Source organism: Phyllopteryx taeniolatus, chromosome 6, assembly GCF_024500385.1.
Source record: "Phyllopteryx taeniolatus isolate TA_2022b chromosome 6, UOR_Ptae_1.2, whole genome shotgun sequence".
NCBI lineage: Eukaryota > Metazoa > Chordata > Actinopteri > Syngnathiformes > Syngnathidae > Phyllopteryx > Phyllopteryx taeniolatus.
Window position 1 is genome coordinate 13901661 of NC_084507.1, and position 20595 is coordinate 13922255.

The following is a 20595-nucleotide window of genomic DNA, read 5'->3' on the forward strand; positions in this document are numbered from 1 at the left end:
AAGAGTAAGAAAGTAATCAATGAAAAAACTACTCAAGTAAAGAGTAACTTGTGAGTAACTTCTGATATATATTTTTTTAAATCAGAGCATGAACATCAAATAAAATAAAATATGACACACACCTGCCACCATTTGAATTTTTAACTGCCCAAAAACCAACAACACATGCATTGTGCCCTAAAGAAACATTATTTGCTTTATTCACTTAAATCACTTCATGAAGACACTGATTACTGGCCAGACATCACACAAAAGCAATGAAACGAAATGGAGTGGCATAGCGAGAGGGAGCTGAATGTAGGCGGACGGCCTGGGTGCATTTTTGCCAATGGTAGTGGTCATCAGGGTGTTAAAATATACTAAAATATTGCTGAAGTAATCGACTCAAGCGTCAAGAGCTTTGATTCTTATGTGGATGCCATTGAGCGAGCGAAGCACCAGCCGAGGAATTATCTTGGGTTTCCGTGTGGGGTCCTCAATCAGCTGGTATCTCCTGAGCGTCAAGGCCACCACCACTTTGAGCTCGTTCATGGCGAAGTTCTGACCAATGCAGTTCCTAGAATGGATGTGAATATAGACCTAATGAGATCCAGTACAGGAGCTCTATCAAATAATTCTGGCACAGAATTCATTGCTTGATATCCAACTTTGGGTGATTTCCGCCAAATTTACGGAGCCAGGGAAGATACACTCACAAAAAGTGAAGGATAGCAGGCTTCTGGTTGAAATTTCAGAATGAACCTGAAATGCACTAGACCCTTTATGGGTGAACTTCATTTGACCTTTTATAAACTTTTGAATGCATGACCAACTGCTTATTGTTTCAGGACTTTTTGACGATACTATACTTTTGTAGTCGGACTTCACAAAATTCTCCACTACTACTACACCTGACATAAATTTGGGTGGAGTAGGAGCAATGTCAGTCGTGTAGAGATACTTAAGGTAAACACAAATGGCAACGCTTTATTAGCAAACTGAAAATGATGCTCTGCAAAATCATTTTCAAGAAACTTTTATTTCTTTTCACTCAACTTATTATGTAGTTAACACACAGAAGTAACATGGCATCCATTTTTCTACTTCTTTATAGCCACTGGGTGTTCTTCTTTGACTCTTATCTATGGTGTGTACTCCTTTTACGTATTGCCCCCTAGTTTTCACACTAAGACACTGCATAACTGAAATGGCTTGTGTTACAGGCTACATTTATGTGTAATATGTGGCAAGACTGATCGGAAAACATGCAGTTGAATGTTAAATAGTAATGATTACTTGCCACTCTAAAAAACTCATGTCATGTTCTAGAATTAGTTTTTTGTGTTGTACAATATTTTATTAAAATAAAACACTTTTTAATCCCAAGTGCAAGATGTAATCAGATTATCAAGTATTGGTACTTGGTATCAGCAAATACTCAAATATAAGTACTTGTACTCCATCTGAAAAGCAGTGGTATTGGTGCATCACTATATCCTGCTATGCTCTAACAAGGAGCTGAACAACAAAATTCGCAACAGGTGTGTTTGAGCCATGAATTGCCAATACATTACGAAGGACGTCCACTTCTATAATTTTGACAGCACTCTAAACACAGTGGCCACTTCCTTTGTGAAGGCTCGCAATGGTCAGGTACTGTTGATAAATTGTTAGGTGTCACCTCGGTCTCATAAAGTCAGAATCGAAACAGCATGATGAGGAACAGGACTGTTGAAATACCAATACTTCCTAAACCAGGAACTGTATTGGCCGACTCATGAATCAAACACCTGCTGTGAATTTTGCTGTTCTGCTCCTTATTAAAGAACCAACCGCAAGTTGTGAAGAAAAGAAAAAAAAACCCACACACTGAAACATACAACAGTTGAAAATGTGCACTCCCTAGTCTAGAGATGAATTTAAGTTCACTTGTAAAGGTTATAGTTAAAGCTCATCTTGAAATTTCACCTGAAAGCAGAACATCACTTTCTGTAAGTACTAGTGTATTTTAAGTGACAAAAAAAATCTTACAACACACCCCAGACAAAAATGTCACGAAAACTGAATACACGTTAATTATGTACTTTCTGCCATCTAGTGGAAGAGCATTTCATTGTTTTGCCTGTCATACATTGCTAGCATAGATAGATGAACAAAGTTACATTTTTTGCTGAAAATTGCAATTTTTTTGCAGCAAACCTGATTGTAGCTCACAGCACGCTAGCTTGGGAAACCCTGGATTAAAAGATGTTTTATATTTTTGAGTGGATCAGTTCTTTATCCCACAAATTAAATGTGTCTGCTTTTTGTGTTCAGTATAGACTGTAGGCGGTGTAAAGTTGAAAAGCCTCATGCCTTCAACATTTGCATGGCATCAACAAAACAAACCTCGGGCCAGCAGAGAAGGGCACAAATGCATGTGGCGACCGTTTGGAAGTGTTCTCCGGCAGGAAGCGAAGTGGGTCAAACACCTGTGATGACATAAGACAATAATTAGACCTTTTTTGGTACATTTGGAAGACCCTAGTTTTGGAAACCGTTACATCTGTTAATAGTTTTACTTATTTCCTTAATAGTACTCACTTCAATATGTCTGGTTCAAAGCTGGGAGCACATGGTGAGGTGTAAAACGCTGCACGCATTGAAAAAGACCCAGTGTCCAATTCTGATTCAATGCCTATATCCATTTTTGTTTTGACCATCTATTTAAATGAGTGACTCCTCACCAATATGTTTACTATGGAAAATAGACTTTATAATGGTTTATTTACAGATAGTTGGGTCTCTGGCAGGGCTTGGTCCCTTGCCCGCGTGAAGAGCAGACAAGTATTTGCGTTTGGCGACGCGTCCGTTACCGTGTAAATAGTCTGCTTGGTTACGAAGTTTCAACCTCCACAAGGGAAAATGCAATCCATGCTTTTGCTGTCTTTTGTGGGAGCTTGTGTTTGCTTCACAGTATGTCGTCGCTCAAAGTGCAGCATCCCTAGCTTTGCCCCTAGTTGTCATGGTGAAATCTGTATTTTCCATTGGCCCCGCATTATATGGGGTGGGGTGAGGGCTGGCTTACTTGCATGAGACAGGGCCACAAATTCAAAACGGACTAATTTCAGCTTGAGAAAAAAAACAAGGTGTGTATGTTTCTGTAATTCGTGATCCTTTTTGTTATACTCTTGATCATTGAGGTGTTTTGACAAAAGCATGCTACAGACATCTTAAGACACCTGGTAAGTGTTTTCAATTTGGAAAAGAAATGCATAATATATCTCCTTTAACCCGTTTACGAGCCACTCGACCAATCAATAGCGCACTGAGAAAGCAAATAAGCAACTTTAAGGACCATAGGTGCCATCTTAACCGTTTGGTCGACCATGTTTTTAGAGGTAAAATGAACATTTCTAACACCTTTTGTTATTGTGCATCTCACATAAAGGTGTGCTGTTGCACCCTACACAGCTGAGATGAAGATTGAAATAGTCACTTTGGTAATATTTCATAGTTTGTGCAACATTTCCATGCAGTGAAAAAACTGAAAACATGAAATAATATATAAGCCCCCAAACTTGTGAGCTGTATATTTCTTTTTCATTACTTTTCTTCCTGTTTTTGTTGTCCTGTTTATTTAGTTATTTATTTTTAACTATGACGTGTCATCTCAACTATTTGGTAAAGATTCTTTTTTAAAAACTAGATTTTTTTTTTTTTTTAAATGTGCCCAAAGGAAATGCAAAATGTTTAGTACTGGTTGTTCGTGTCTTCACTCCTGTCAGCCAAAAATAATCCTCACTTACATTTGGGTTTTCCCAGACAGTCGCGTTCCTGTGGAGCGCATACACACTTGTCCCGATGAGAGAACCTATAAATACAAAAACAAAACAAAAAAACAAGGAAATGTGAATAGTGGTGAAAGTTGTTAAAGGTTGGGAGAAAGACTTTACATCACATCCATCCATTTTCTGTACCGCTTATCCTCATTAGGGTCGCAGGTAGGCTGGAGCCTATCCCAACAGACTTTGAGTTAGAGGCGGGGTACACCCTGGAGTGGTCGCCATCCAATCGCAGGGCACATATAGACACACAACCATACCTGCTCACATTCACACCTACTGTATGGACAATTCAGAATCTTCAATGAACCTAACATGCATGTTTTTGAAATGTGGGAGGAAGCCGGAATACCTGGGAAAAAAACTAAGAAAGCACATGGAGAACATGCAAAACCCACACAGGAAGGCCAGAGTCTGGATTCGAACACCCAAATTTAGAACTAGGAGGCGGATGTGATTACCACTCATGCACCGTGCTGCCCACCTTACATCACATAAAAGTGAATCATTTCCCTCTAAGTACAACCCCAATTCCAATGAAGTTGGAAAAAAGGAAAAACACAAGTGAACAGTCTAATTAGGAACAGGTGGGTGCCATGATTGGGTATAAAAGGAGCTTCCCTGAATTGCTCAGTCATTCACAAGCAAACACGGGGCGAGGTTCACCTCTTTGTGAACAAGTGCGTGAGAGAAGAGTCGAACAGTTTAAGGACAATGTTACTCAATGTACAATTGCAAGGAATTTAGGGATTTCATCATCTACGGTCCATAATATCATCAAAAGGTTCAGAGAATCTGGAGAAATCACTGCATGTAAACGGCATGGCCGAAAACCAACATTGAATGCCCGTGACCTTTGATCTCTCAGGCGGCACTGCATCAAAAACCGACATCAATGTGTAAAGGATATCATCACATGGGCTCAGGAACACTTCAGAAAATCAATGTCAGTAAATACAGTTCGGCGCTACATCCGTAAGTGCAACTTGAAACGCTACTATGCAAAGCAAAAGCCATTTATCAACAACACCCAGAAACACCGCCGGCTTCTTTGGGCCCGAAATCATCTAAGATGGACTGGTGCAAAGTGGAAAAGTGTTCTGTGGTCCGACAAGTCCACATTTCAAATTGTTTTTGGAAATTGTGGACGTCGTGTCCTCCGGGCCAAAGAGCAAAAGAACCACTCGGACTGTTATGGACGCACAGTTCAAAAGCCAATATCTGTGATGGTATGGGGCTGTGTCAGTCCCAATGGCATGGGTAACTTACACATCTGTGAAGGCACCATTAATGCTGAAAGGTACGTACAGGTTTTGGAGAAACAAGCTGCCATCCAAGCAAAGTCTTTTTCATGCACGCGCCTGCTTATTTCAGCAAGACAATGCCAAACCACATTCTGCACGTGTTACAACAGCGTGGCTTCGTAGTAAAAGAGTGCGGGTACTAGACTGGCCTGCCTGCAGTCCAGACCTGTCTCCCATTGAAAATGAGTGCCGCATTATGAAGCGTAAAATACGACAACGGAGACCCCAGACTGTTGAACAGCTGAAGCTGGCATCAAGCCAGAATGGGAAAGTATTCCACCTACAAAGCTTCAACAATTAGTGTCCTCAGTTCCCAAACATTTATTGAATGTTGTTAAAAGAATAGGTGATGTAACACAGTGGTAAACATGACCCTGTCCCAGCTTTTTTGGAACGTGTTGCAGCCAGAAAATTCCAAGTTCCAAGATTATTTGTTAAAACAATAAAGTATATCTGTTTGAACATAATATCTTGTCTTTGTCGAACATAAATATAGGTCGAACATGATTTGCAAATCATTGTATTCTGTTTTTATTTAGGCAGCACGGTGGCCGACTGGTTAGAGCGTCAGCCTCACAGTTCCGGGTTCAATCCCCGGCCCCACCTGTGTGGAGTTTGCATGTTCTCCCCGTGCCTGCGTGGGTTTTCTCCGGGCACTCCGGTTTCCTCCCACATCCCAAAAACATGCATTAATTGGAGACTCTAAATTGCCCGTAGGCATGACTGTGAGTGCGAATGGTTGTTTGTTTCTATGTGCCCTGCGATTGGCTGGCAACCAGTTCAGGGTGTACCCCGCCTCCTGCCCGATGACAGCTGGGATAGGCTCCAGTACGCCCGCGACCCTAGTGAGGAGAAGCGGCTCAGAAAATGGATGGATGGATATTTTTATTTATGTTTAACAACACGTCCCAACTTCATTGGAATTGGCGTTGTAAGATTTTTACGTCTGTACGGATGGACCGACCAATAAAACACTACCGACCTTCTGGCAAAGTCCTTCCATCAAAAAAGGTGATCGGTTTGGTCAGTTTTCTGGCCATTCCAGGGACAGGCGGGAATAGCCGCAGTGATTCTTTGATGCACATAGTGGTGTATGGCATTTTGCCCAGATCCTCCCTAGCGAAGACAGTCCTTGTTAATAAATTAACTCAGACTCTAAAACAGAGTCATAGTACGTGGAAATATGTTACCACTCCATGATGTCTTTGCCGTCCATGACTTGGGCAATCTCCTCCCTGCACATTTTCTGGTGTTCCGGGTAGCAGGCGAGGGTGTGGAGGATGAAAGAGATGCCACTGGCGGTGGTGTCGTGGCCCTCAAACATGAAGGTGTCCACCTCGGCTCTGATATCTTCATCCGACAGTCCCTGCTGATTCTCATCCTTGACGATTGAAAACAAAAACAATTAGCTAGTTGCGTCATCCACTTGAGACAAATAAATGCCTGCCTCAAATAAAATACTGTAATATTGAGTGATCCAGTAATATACTGTAATTTGTTTTACAATAATAAATGAATATTTATAGTTTGTATAATATTTTATCCATCAATATTTATTTTTATTTATCCATCAATATTTATTTTTATCACCAGTTATTGATCATAATTTTATATATATATATATATATATATATATATCATATTATGATAATCACCACCATCATCATCATCAATGACAAAGACAAAAGAAAGGTAGTTCATTTTCAAACATTTTTTATTGAAAGTCTAACAGCATTGGACAAGCTTAACACTAGTGACTTTAACAACTGTAAAGTGAAAATAAAAATAAAATATATATATATCAAGAACCACAACGGATGTGTTTGTGGGTGCGCGTAAAAGCACACAAAGTCCCACTTGAAATCACCAAACTTCTTGATGAGTGCGCTGACGTGGATTCGAGATGCAGCCTTGTTTTGCACCATCCTGCCGCTCTTCTTGCTTGGTGCCTGATCTTTCCTAGCTTTGGTTCCCCTCTCTGGATTTCTGTCAGCGCAGCTTCTAGAAAAACACTGTAAAACAACAACAAAAATCAGTCTTTCAGGTGAAAATCTATTTATACAGTATACAGATTGACTGGCCATGATGTTAACAGTGGGCTGTTTCTTGGTCCGAGGGACTGTCAGACATTTATTTGTCTAAATATGTCTCACATTTCAAAGGGCAACATTCAAAATATACCAAATAAGGCCAGTCAACATGTAATACATCATATACAAATTAAATTTTTAGACTGCCAAAGCAAAGAGTTGACAGTTGGTCTGTTATTGGCTGTACCAACTCCACTGGGACAACAACAGCCCGCTGTTAACCTCATAATGCCCAGTCAATGTGTAACGGAGCCAATAATGTTTTAAGGCGTGAAAAAAAGCACAGAGTTCTGAGCCTTGCACCGCCATGCCAAGACTGTTCGTAAACCAAAAATAGTATGGAATGGGATGGGTATCGGTGTGTACTCACAACTTGGAATCTTTTTTATTTTTAAAAAATTGTTTGTAAACCTAGGTCTCACTGTAATTGTTTGTGTGGCATTAGTTTAAGCAGACTGTTTATTCTTGTGATTTAGATGAAGATCAGATTTTCATAAGGGTTCATTTACTTTTTCCTCCCACTGTATATTGTGCTATGAAAAAAATACAGGAAAAAATATAAAACAGACATGAGGAAAACCAGAATAAAAATCTCTTTTTCCCTTAGAGTTATTGTTTTGGGAGTATATAATAGCTTCAGTAGAAAATAAACTATGCTCAGTTGAGCACAGAGGTATACTAAGGTATACATGTATTTAAATGTACTGTAAGAATGAGCAGGTTAATAGTCCTGGCTGATTAAAGGTAAATCTTTGTTTACTTTGCTTTGTTTTACTCTGCTGTTTTATCTCATTCGTTATACAAATATCTGTATAATAAATTATATACCTGTAATTTACCTTTTGACCGAAGACACTAGCCATAAAAGAAACAAAATGTCATTAAGTTTGGTTTCAAACCATCATCTCATCAACATGTAGTTATGCTCTTTATTGCAGCATACACAGGAGGTCCGCTGACCTGTTTACCAGGTTTGGTCAAGTGATGTTCCGCATATACCATATTTTCACGACCATAAGGCGCACTTAAAAGTCTTACATTTTCTCCAAAATTGACGGGGGGCGCCTTATAATGCGGCGCGCGTTATGTGTGCACCGAGTTCCAAAATCTATAAATAATGTTGTGTGATGAGCGCTCCGCTTGACTGACTGGGAGCATTTCCTGCCGACACGCTGCTTATATAGAGGAAAAGCGGATGTGGCTGAGGACAGCATGCGGACGTTAAAGGGGATATGGTGTGCCCCCCAGTAGGTATATAGCGGCGGTATGTGCATTGTGCAAAACAACATCGGTTTGGCTAAGGACCCCTGAAAATGGCACCTACGAAGAGATCAGTTACGTGGAGGAACATGGGAATCGAGCATCCGCGAGAGTATTCAAGATCAACGAATCCATGGTTCGCAAGTGGAGGAAGCAGGAAAACGAGCTTCGCCAAGTCAAGAAGACGAAGCTGAGTTTCCACGGAAACAAGGCGAGGTGGCCCGAGTTGGAAGACCAACTCGAGCAATGGATTAATGATCAAAGAACAGCCGGGAGAAGCGTCTCTACAGTCACCATTCGACTGAGTGCAATAACTCGGAGCATTCCGGGAGGCTTGACGAAGGAACTCCAAACGCTGGACATCGGTGTAAACAGGGCGTTCAAAGTGACGTTGCGAGCGACGTGGGCGCGATGGATGACAGATGGCGAACACAGCTTTACTAAGACTAGGAGGCAGCGCCGGGCGAGTTATGCCACAATTTGTCAATGGATTGTGGATGCTTGGGCTAACGTGTCTGCTTGCACTGTTGTTCGAGCTTTCGTAAAAGCTGGCATCATTTCTGAGGAGCCGCACGGCAACGAGACTAGAGTCCGACAATGACGAGAGGGAACCTGGCGTGTTTGATGGAGAACTTGCCCAGCTGTTCATTTCGGATACAGAAGATGAGGACTTTGATGGATTTGTGGATGAGGATTGATCAAAAAATAACGTGAGTACATTGTTAAATACTTCAATAAAGTACAACCGAACTCAGTTTTGCTCCCGCTACCTTTTTAAAAACATTGTTTTAGCGTGCATGCATGCTACCGTATGTTTTACGCTAGCATATGTTTTACCATGCCTGCGCCCAATAATACGGTGCGCCTTATGTATGTGTTAAACACAGAAATAGACCCCGTAACTGAGACTGCGCCTTTTAATGCGGTGCGCCTTGTGGTCGTGAAAATATGGTGGTAGATTATTCTGGTAATCATGAAGTAATTCATTGTGTGAGCCAGGTTAAAAAGACAGGTGAAGCAGCAGGAGAAATATGGATACAAAAATACCAGATCCCCCCCCTTCAAAATTCTTATGATCAACTGAATGGTGTACTGGACTGGTCAACCCCAGTGCAACAGTTGCACTCTAAAGCTACTAAGATCTTACCTGTGTATTCATTTTGATAGCAGCTGCCACTCCCAACTCTGTATGAAAGATACAGTAGTAGATGTTGCTGCCCATATTTTATTCTCATTGAAAATCAAACGTGGGGTGTCGGGCAAGATGGTCAGCTGCACGTTATAGCTGGCGTGGGCTGTGTGGCTGCAAGTGCAACCTTTAAAAAAAAGACAGATAACAGGAATGTTGAATGATTATGACATGCCGCGACACGTCCTTGCCACGGAAATAGGAAAAAAAAATTTTCTCACTATTGCATGTACATCACATGACTTAAAATGTAGTTAATGATTGTAGAAGTATTGTAACACACCGAGATGTTAGTTCCTTTATTACACGGCAACAAACCTACCGCAAAGAAGTAATAAAAAATGTCTTAACTAACACCTTGAGTATGCCTCTCGCTCCGGACGCTCGTTCGAAGACGCAGGTGTAACATAGCATAACGCTTTCCAATACTACACGCCGAGACGTTAGTCCGTTTATTTCATGTTTATTGTCAGGCGAAAAACACAACGCCAAAAAATTTACAAAAATGACTCTCCGATAGCACCAAACATGTCTCTCTCGCTGCAGACCAAACCTTATCACGGGCTTTCGACAGGTGTTCGGTTGTTAAGCCCCGGAATGGATATAACACAAAATGTCATTTTCACAATACATGAGGTAGAAAAAAATGTGACTTACATCAGTTTCAGACATCAAACTGGCAAGTTATCTTCAGGTGGCAGATGTCGAATTGAAGTTGTCCAAGTTGCTGGCTGGCAGAAAAAAAAAATTCTTTCCGGGGAAGAAAACCATGGCAGCTCTTATATTTCCCGCTGTCTTTTCTGTCCTCCTTCCCATGATACAACACAATTTACAGTAAAAATTAAGGATTACAGTAGTGCTGTATTTTTTTGCTCTTGCTCCCATGGTGCATTGCGTTTTACAGTAATATACTTCATAGTAAAAATACAGTCTAATACTGGACCACATTTACAGCAAAATCCTTCCAATTTTATAGTAAAGGCTTACATTTAAATTTGAATTTACAGTCACTTACTGGCAACACTTGCCAGTAAGTGACTGCAAACTTGAATGTGCAGTAACATACTGGCAAGACTGTCAGTAAGTTATTGTAAAAAAAAATAAAAATAAAACAAAATAAAAAAAAAAGTGGGTGGTGAGTAGTCTGAATTGGATATTAGAGTCATGCACCACTTGATACAATATACTCATACACCAGCTATGAATCATTATTTGCTCAATACGAGTCGATTAGCTTACCTGAATCAGGTGACACTCTAGGAACGCAACAATTGGCTCCTGTCTCTTGACCTCTACAATGAGCTTCCTTCAATGGAAACATACTGATACTACCAAATCTACATGTATGCTTTTCTGTAGCGGTGCCACATTGTTAGTGTTGGGTATTTCTACACAATAGATTTCTATGATCATTCTTTCTTGTATCGTTTTTTTTTTTTTTTGCATCTGTCTCGTTATATACGTCTCTTGTTATTTAAACCGAAATGCTTAAATGCTGTGGATCCATGAATATTACAATGCATGCTGAGAACATACATTACAGGACACTTAGACATTACTGTAAGTTCTATAGTTATTTGCCACATAGCATGCAGTAACAAACTATAAAGTGATTATACTTTAATTAAATATAGTTTCCACCGCATCATGGGATTTTGTTTGACATCACACTTTAAACAGAGAGTTACTATTTAAAAAATATTTTCTCAATATTTTTATTCCGGTGCTGATGAGTTGTATGAGGAAAAAGGGAGCTGTTTTGGTTTGCAGATGAAGTGGTCCAAATGGAATAATCACAAGAAAGTTTACACTTGTACATAATGCAGTTGCTAGTCAGCAGGTAACTGTTATCACTGACCGGGATGTCACTCTATCGCACACAACCCGCAGTGAGGGTTTCATGAAAACAAAGTGCAACATACAGTAAAATGTAACGCGAGAGTTAAATAAGACACACATTCAACAAACTACCGGTAACATAAACACACATTATACATGCTACGTTAATCCTGATCGTTGATGAACATGAAGTATTAACATCTTTATTATGGCAGTTCAACATTTCATGATGCAATGCATGCTTGGAGCCACGCGGCTTATGCTACAAAATACTCTTAACTCTGTGTGACGTCAACCAAAATCCCATGATGCAGTGGCAACTGTAGTTAATTACTGTATAATCATTTTAAAGTATCTTACTGTATGGTATGTGGTAAAGAACTGTAGAACTTACAGGAATGTCTAACAGTGTATACTTATCTCAGTTCATTGACGTTATTGTTCGCACATTGACATTAAGCCCATTACAACTAAGTTGCTAGCCAAAACAGCAGCACCGAAGAATATAAACAGTCTCATCCCTTCGCAGTATTAAAGATGTTATGGAATCTTAGTGTTTCAGTAGACTCTGACGTGTAGTCGCTCTGCAATGACATGTGCACTTATGTTCATAAACGTTCAACACAATGCCTAATTTGATTGCCTTTCTCAGACAATTCTCTTCATTTAGTTTTAAACTCCACTCTCACGTGACATGGAATGTAATATACCAGTAATAGTATAATACTACACATATGTTTACAAATAATGGCCCCTCCCTAATAGACAAGTACATAAATATCCACAGGCCAGTTTTCAGCCATCTTCATATTTTTATACCTCTTGTCTCCCTCTCCATTTCCATCCAAGACACCAATTTCTTTTAATACAGGGGAATGACGACAGACTTCCATTCCTACTGCAGTGAAGTAACATGAATTGTCTACAAGTCAAAACGCTCAGTAAAGTTTTAAATAGTAGTATTAATTAGTTGTAGTAAAGTCATTACAGTAAATATTGCATAACAAACACTTCTAGGCCATAAATGTAAGATAATCATATAAAAAAACAGTAAGTACAGAGATGACTGAGCGTTCCCTGTTGTGCCAAGTGATCAAGTAACTTTTTACGTCACTGTGTTAACTAGTTTGTTGCTAGTAATTCTCTGTAATGGCCACAAGATGGGTAAGTTAGATTAGAACACCCTCGACCACGCGCCACCATTCTAAAAGTTTCATTGGTTATTACTGAGTTTGTCAGCAATAAGAGGGTCATACAGATACATGTGCAGATCACGTGGGTGAATATCTCTGAACTTACTCTTGCCAAGAGGAGAATGTCCAGAAAGTCCATGTTCCTTTTGGTTGGGTTATGTTCCGGCTCATTCTCTTGCTTCAGCGTTTCTTTTCTCTTTCTTATCACTTCCTCTTTAAAATACAAAGACAGAAGACATGACTTGACATACAGTGTCTAGTCTTTTTCCCGCTTTCGTGTCTAACATGGCAGCAGTCCCCAACCTCTTTTGGGCCACGGACTGTTTTCACATAAAGCATTATTGTAATAATTAGCGGGAGCCCTGTGTTTGTTTTTCTTCAACAAGCCTGTCTTATCTTGGGGTAACGGTAGACAATGACACCCTAAGACTGTCACTTATTTGCTGTCTACTCCGTCACTGCAGAAAATCCCATCCCTCAAAGAAAGGATGTTTGAATTGGGAGCTTTTTTTCTTTTTTTGGGCAAAGTCTGGATACATTATTCTGCCTTGATTTGTGAATGTGAGGCTTTGTAAAGCACTTTGGGCATTGTGATGGTGTAGATAAAGTGCTATATAAGTGCAGTCCATTTATCATTTTAATCCTGAACACAAGTCGATGTGCCAAAGCAGTTCTTAAGGTTTTATTCCCTCATTTGCGAGCTTGTTGCCACATAAACACAGGGCGGGCTTAGTGCACCTGTAGAGATAAACCCGTACAGCGGTGCCTTGGATACAAGTTTATACACGCTCATAACACAAACCACTCGTACCTTAAGCCATCTTTCCCCATTAAAGTTAATGGAATTGTCAATACTCTGCCTCCGAAAACAACATGAAAAATGTTTGTAATGTGTTTTTATAATACGAAATACTAGCACTCCATGTTGTTTTACTTCATAAAAACATACAGTAATGACATAACTAAATAGAATGTAAAGAAATTAAACAGTTTGCCAAATTATTATTATTTTTTGCTTCACTTCAATGGACATGGTGCTGCTCCTTCTTGTGTGTACGCCTGGCCCTCTAGTGGCAGTATAATACATACGGCCATACTGTACATGAAGATGCTCTTAGATCCTCAGCAAGCCGGATTAATATTAGAACTTTTTAGCAGAGGATAAAGGATATATACCGCTGAATATTGTTGTATTTTCTGTCTGCATGTGCTGCTCCACCGTTTGTGTTCAAATATCAGTTGCCTAAAAGGTTATAACACTTTTTGTTAGCCTGCCTACGGCCTTTCACATTATGTGCTAGTATTACTGTAGCGGACTTTAAGCCAAAGTTATGTTTGTTTTAAATACACGTGTACCTCTCTTTGATTTGTTTAGTTTGTAAGTAAACTTCAACTGGGAGTGTTGAAGCCTTTTTTTTTTTTTTTTTTAAAGAATTCTTCACTATCTGCTGAACTGCTCCTTGTTGTGAGTTGAGTTCATTACCACCATACAGCGCTCGTATCTCAAATTTTTGCTTGTGACTCAAGGCAAAAACAATTGGCCGAAAGACGGCTCGTGTCTCCAAAACCTTTAAGTCGGGTCACTTGTATCTCAAGGCACCACTGTATTTTAAGTCTGACTGCTGATATTGTTTCTTAAATACAGCTTTCTTTTTCTTGGAAGTTGTAGTTTCCTCTTCTGGTTCATCATTTAGCCACTTTTGAGTTTTTACTAATTTTTTGCCAGCTGCTTGTCTTACTTTTAATATATTGTATCCCGTGAACAAAACAAGTGGTTTAACATGTACAGAGGCACTGGCGGATGCACCTGCACCATTTTCAAACTAAAACTTCATTCCTATTGATAATTAATAAAATATTTATTTTCAATATCTCAGTGCAGCTCTGTACCGAATGTTCCCAGTAGTTGGGGACCATTGTAATACGGGAAACAGAGCTTTTACCTGTATGACTGTGAGCCACCTTGCAGGCTCTCCTGTGCCTAAAGCCGTGCGGGCTAAGGTAGTATATGAGGTCGCTGTGGTAAGGAAAGGTCCGGAAGCGAAGGTTGATCAAATTGGTCAGCTCGTAAACCGATTTGATATACTTGTTTGTTCCGCTGAAACCAGAAAATGACGCGTTAATATTGGTCTGCTGCACAGAAGAAGATGTACAGCAGACCGCGCAGGCTGACCTCTCAGTCTGACAGTTGCTGTTGTAGCTGAACGCGCACTTCATGATGGTGTCCAGCGTCATGAGGCTGACGTGTTTGAACAGCTCGAAGGACTCGCCGGTGCTTGAATAGCACTCCCATTTGTCCTACCGAATCAACAAGACAGACTTGGCAGCGCTCAACCTGTTATACTTTTCTTGTATAGTGATTCAACTACGACCTAACTTTATTTCATAATCTACTTGACTGAGCCCTACTACAAACAGTGAAAAAACCTGAGTAACTGCTGCCTCCCCTATACAAAGGTTTATAATTGCCTATTGACACCACAAGATGGCACCAAAGTAACTACCTTTCTAATAGGGTTTTGGCCTGTCTAATAGAAGCTCCTGCCGCCACTTCAACATAGTTCCTTGGCACCAAAATGCCACAAGATGACGCCATGGTACTGCTTTTTCTACTAGACGGTGCTTTGGCATCATCTGGTGGCATCTATGCAAAAATATCAGCAAGCAAAAGGATAGGTTTTAAAAATCAAGAACAGGTGAGTACATTTACCAGGCAGCTTTTTTTTTGCCTTGTAGGTTATTTTGATTTGGGTTACATCTTTGGCACAATTTAAAACCAACATACAATATTTTTATGGCTATTTCATCATAAACCTCTTCAGAGAACATTTTAATTACACAAGGAAGTGTTGTGTTTTTGGTATATCATGTAAACATACTATAAATAATCAGTACATACCAGCATTGTTTTAGCTGACTCTGACATCAATTTGATGTGTGGTTTGAGCACATCATAATGGAAACCCGGTGTTAACAGCCTTCTGTGGCGGAACCATTTCTGACCATGAGACACCAGCAAGCCGTCACCTGAGGATGGAATGTGTGGGTAACAATATGCAGCTGGCAGTGGTGGGAAGTAATGAAGTACAAATACTTTGTTACTGTACTTAAGCAGATTTTTCAGGTATCTTTAATTGAGAAAGTATTTTTACAACGACTTTACTTTTACTTCTTACATTTGAAAACAGGTATTTGTACTTTCTGCTCTTTACATTGTCAAAATTGACTTGTTAGCTTTTTTTTTTAACCTCGGCGAATGACAACATGGCATAAAAAAGCTGTAAATAAAGAGAGGTTAAGTGAACCACAATTGAGATCTTGATTGAATGAAATCTCTTATAAGGCACAGAGGTAGAGTCATTAACCCACTAAAGATGCCAAATAATGTCTTGGAAATTTGACACACCACAGAGTAGACTGTTTTTAAAAAGTCTTCCAAATTTGAATGAATTTAAAAATCACCATGTATGTAATAAGGCCCACCCTTGAGCTGCAGGACTGTGAGACCTTCACTTATGAGTAGTGATGCACCGAAATGAAAATTCTTGACCGAAACCGAAAAGCAAAACTGAAAAGCCCCAGGTCGATAAACGAAACCCGAAGCGCCAGGAGGAATTATAAATCAATCAATCAAGTGCTTTTCAAACAAAAAAATGCAACACAAAGCGCTTTACATTAATTAAAATATAAAAATAAGGAATTCCTGCCAATTATTAATGATAAAACTATGCCAATTATGAGTTAAATTGCATTTATTGCTATGACTGCAGAGCTGCCAACCTATAAAAATTCACTTTCAGAAATAGTTGTCTGAATTTCCATATTCTTTCAATTATGTCAAGAACATTACCGTGTGACAGTTGTAGCAGTATATTACGTAATGGGATTGAAAAAAATCTGCAAACTGTTCAATTTCACAACATAATCACTACTCTATCATGGTAATTGTTAAATTATGGCTTCAATATTTGTTAAAGTATTTATTGCATCAACCTGGCGTACACATTTGCAGCCATGTCTTCTCTTGGCTGCTCTTTTTATATTTCCTGTATCCACTATTGCTGCTGCAATGATGCAAATGTCTCCCTCCGTGGGACTAATAAAGGTTATCTTATATTATAAAGATGTAATATATTAATATACTTTTAAATTATAGGTTCATTTTCTCAAGTGATGTAGCAGCGGTGACTTACTAATTTGTTTCCGCTCCCTGTGTTTACAGTATGTAGTTGTCTTGTGTTATCGTGTATTTCAGTATTTCCTTCTATAGACGTATTAATTTGCATAGTGACTTATGCTGCGCTGACAATGGACACGAGGCGCACGTTGGTCTCCGGCTCGGCATCGTATTTATGTATTTAGCCGCATTAGCTGTAGCTTGTAGGTAGCCGGGGCGCATAATAGCATTCAACAAGGGTTCCACCCCACAAACAGCGGAAAGCAGCGTGGTTGGGCGATAACAGGGACGCTTCGTTTGGACTAGTAGCCGCTAGCATGATGACAGAAAAGCCACGTGGTTCTCATAATTCATCACGACACGCACATTTGAATTATTACAGTAGTAATGACATTCATCTGTGTTATTAATGTGTGTTTATGTTACTAGTAGTTTGTTGAATGTATGTGTTATTTAACATTGATGCTTATTTCACATTTATGGCACTAGGTCATTATCAAACCCTGAGTGTAGGCTGTATGTAAATATGTGACCTCCCAGTCAATTCAACTAGATATTGAGCAAAGCGCAGTAGGGCATTGCTTACTCGTAGTTACTTTACTCAAACATGTACGTACTCGCACGCACCAGCCGTCAGTAATCAACATGCGAAATGTTATGCACTTTTGGGCTATTTTCGGCCGAAAAATTTCAGTGGTCGAAATTTTGGTGCATCACTAATTGTCAATCAAATACATTCGCTGTAGTCGAACACTGGATGAGTACTGATGTGTCGCTGTGGTTATGGTTAATAAACAGCTAACTTTCCTATGTATGTGTCTGTTTAGTTCCTTAGCTTGCTAGCTCATTAGCTCAAGGGCTAGCGATTGTAATAAACAGTTAACTTTACCTTAAGTTCCCTGTTGTGTGCATCTACGGAGCCAATGCCATTCCGCCAGCGTCTCGCTGGGTCGTGTGTTACCACAACAATGAAAATATATCAAGTCCGGAAAAAATTATTGTGTCCATTTTATTTATCAAACAATAACCCACCCTACTCTGCCTCTGATTGGCTAGCACCTGTTGGTTGGACTCATAGTTTTGGTGGATTACTCCTTTGATCACAGTGTGTTGAAGCACTTCAGCCACACACATACGTAGGGCTGGGTGTTAAGCAATGCTTTGCGTCCATGGACGCAGAGTGGTTTACTACTTATGTGTGCCTGCTAATTTTTGCAAGTCTTAGACGCAGAACGCACATCAAATGAGATCCCTGAAAGAGTGAAAATTTTGTACAGAAAAGTATTTTTCCCATTGTGCCAAGTAACAAAATGGTATCTGTATTTATTTAACAGTACAAATTCATTTTACTGAAGTACATTTCAAAGTCTTTACTTTTTGTCTTTTACTTAAGGAGCTGAATCAGTTCGTTGACCAGAATCTTTTTTTAATTTAATTTTTTTTTTTTTAAACAAGTATCTTTACTTCTACTTAAGTACAGCGTATAAGTACTTTTACCACCTCTGGAAGGAGTGGAGGAAAAAAAAAAAAAAGTATGTCTTACCAATCCAGGTCTTTATGAATTTATATATAAAATCATCTTTCGGTTCTGTAAGGTAAATTGGTACACAAAAAGACGTGACATGAGATCCAGTAGCACTCATCTAAATACAGTAGTGGGTTGTGCATTCAGTACCGGACCTTCAGTTGGGACTTACCTGACTTAATCCACATCTTAATACGACCACTATCACGTCGCAATTATAGAAACCATTAATACTACTTTCCAAAGACTCAATATAACAGCACGTAACTGTGTCACATACAACCCCAATTCCAATGAAGTTGGGACGTTGTGTTAAACATAAATAAAAACAGAATACAATGATTTGCCTATCATGTTCAACCTATATTTAATTGAATACACTACAAAGACAAGATAGTTAATGTTCAAACTGACCAACTTTATTGTTTTTAGAAAATAATCATTAACTTAGAATTTTATAGCTGCAACACGTTCCAAAAAAGCTGGGGCAGGGTAATGTCTACCGCTGTGTTACAGTCAAACAACAGTCAAAAAACATTTGTGAAACTGAGGACACTAATTGTTGAAGCTTTGTAGGTGGAATTCTTTCCCATTCTTGCTTGATATACAGCTTCAGCTGTTCAACAGTTTAGGGTCTCTGTTGTCGTATTTTACACATTGACGTCGGTTTTTGATGCAGTGCCACCTGAGGGATCGAAGGTCACGGGCATTCAGTGTTGGTTTACGGCCTTGCCGCTTCCATGCAGTGATTTCTCCAGATTCTCTGAACCTTTTGATGATTATATGGACCGTAGATGATGAAATCCCTAAATTCCTTGCAATTGTACGTTGAGGAACATTTTCCTTAAACTGTTTGACTATTTTCTCACGCACTTGTTCACAAAGCGGTGAACCTCGTCACCTGTGCCAGCTTTTTTGGAACGTGTTGCAGCCATAAAATTCTAATTTAATGATTATTTGCTAAAAACAATAAAGTTTATCAGTTTGCACATTAAATGTTTTTTCTTTGTAGTGTATTCAATTAAATATAGGTTGAACATGATTTGCAAATTATTGTATTCTGTTTTTATTTATGTTTAACACAACGTCCCAACTTAATTGGAATTGGGGTTGTAATAGCCCTTCGCATTAATCAGTACCCAAGAAGTAGGTCTCAGTTTCAGAAAGGTTAGTGAGTACATCACTCCCTCTTGCGTCATATTTGTTTGGTTTTGTTTAATCATTAAACAATATCAGATAAACAATAATCAGGTAATAAACAATAATCTGCAAACAATATTTTGCAATACACTATAATGCAACTGTTTTAGCCGATTATTCGATTAATCAATACATATATTCGCACTAATATGACTCACACCGTTGAGTGAAAAGTCTTAAAGTGACCTTATGAAGAATTCAGTCATAGATAAAGCAGAAAAAATACTGCACACCTGTGGACGTCAGTATGCTTTTCACATAATCTGGATGGTGGATGTTGATGTAACAGACAAAGGGACCAAACCACAGAGTGAACGCGTAGGGGTGCTGCTCCCCCCATTTCACGACCAGGTCCATGTCCGTCCCATCTTGTTTAAACTGAGAGAGAACAAGGCAACAAGCTTGACCCTCAGCAAGTGTCCTGCAGCGTGCTAAAGTGTGCAAACAAAAGCACACGACCGTGCAACGTGTATTTTGTCCCCTCCTTTTTTAAATCAATGTCATCAAGCATTCCAAACACAATGTTACGCAAAATCTTCTGTTTCTTACCTGCATGACATGCCCAAACAACCAATGTCCCGGTGGTCCCGTGAACGCCTCAAAGTTCCGAAAGGCATTCCTCCTCTGCATGCACAGCACGACTAGTTTGAAGACGACTGCGACGAAGCACAGCAACACCAGCGAGTGCTGCACGAACCAGCACGACGGCAGACTCCACAGAGCCCAGCTTAGCGACATGTTTCGAAAGGGAACGCGAAGACAAAAACACGACAAGAAAGGGGGGTGGGGGGAAGCGGAGGGCATCAACCGCAGCAAAATGAGCTGGTCAAGATACTTGGCGTCAACGACGTCACCGCGGTGGGCGAGGGTTAAGCACTAATCAATAATTCACTTGTAGACCCCATTGTTGGCTTATCTTGAAATCACATGCATTTTGATACGTACCTGTGACATAAGTGTTATAAATCACGCCCAATTGCCCAATTCAAGCGACCGCGCGTTGCTTCACGTCTTC

At 39.7% G+C, this 20595-nt stretch overlaps 1 protein-coding gene and 1 long non-coding RNA gene across 3 annotated transcripts; both read right to left on the reverse strand.

The window, feature by feature from the left end:
* Positions 1-44: 44 nt before the first annotated feature.
* LOC133480159 (cytochrome P450 4B1) lies at positions 45-20557 on the reverse strand. 2 transcript variants are annotated; one of them, XM_061777854.1, is made up of 12 exons: positions 20130-20557; positions 19814-19958; positions 18399-18443; positions 15578-15705; positions 14852-14976; positions 14622-14776; positions 12785-12891; positions 6298-6488; positions 6090-6223; positions 3768-3832; positions 2368-2450; positions 45-556 (listed from the first exon to the last, which is right to left on the reverse strand). In XM_061777854.1, the coding sequence occupies exons 1-12, from the start codon at positions 20382-20384 to the stop codon at positions 385-387; spliced, it is 1605 nt and encodes a 534-aa protein (XP_061633838.1). In that variant the 5' UTR covers positions 20385-20557; the 3' UTR covers positions 45-384. The 2 variants fall into 2 exon arrangements, with proteins under 2 accessions (XP_061633838.1, XP_061633839.1); XM_061777855.1 differs by lacking the exon at positions 18399-18443.
* On the reverse strand, positions 6495-12778 carry LOC133480161 (uncharacterized). The gene is made up of 3 exons (XR_009789202.1): positions 10304-12778; positions 9605-9773; positions 6495-7119 (listed from the first exon to the last, which is right to left on the reverse strand). It is a non-coding gene; the product is annotated as an uncharacterized LOC133480161 (long non-coding RNA).
* Positions 20558-20595: the final 38 nt, after the last annotated feature.

Bases quoted from the DNA above. Each gene is read 5' to 3' on its own strand.
- LOC133480159 (XM_061777854.1), bottom strand. From the start codon at position 20,384: ATGCCCTCCGCTTCCCCCCACCCCCCTTTCTTGTCGTGTTTTTGTCTT. The intron at 19,959-20,129 runs GTAAGAAACAGA...GTTCTCTCTCAG, and splicing joins TGTTTGGGCATGTCATGCAG to TTTAAACAAGATGGGACGGA. The intron at 15,706-18,398 runs GTAAGACATACT...TTCCATCCTCAG, and splicing joins ATTCATAAAGACCTGGATTG to GTGACGGCTTGCTGGTGTCT.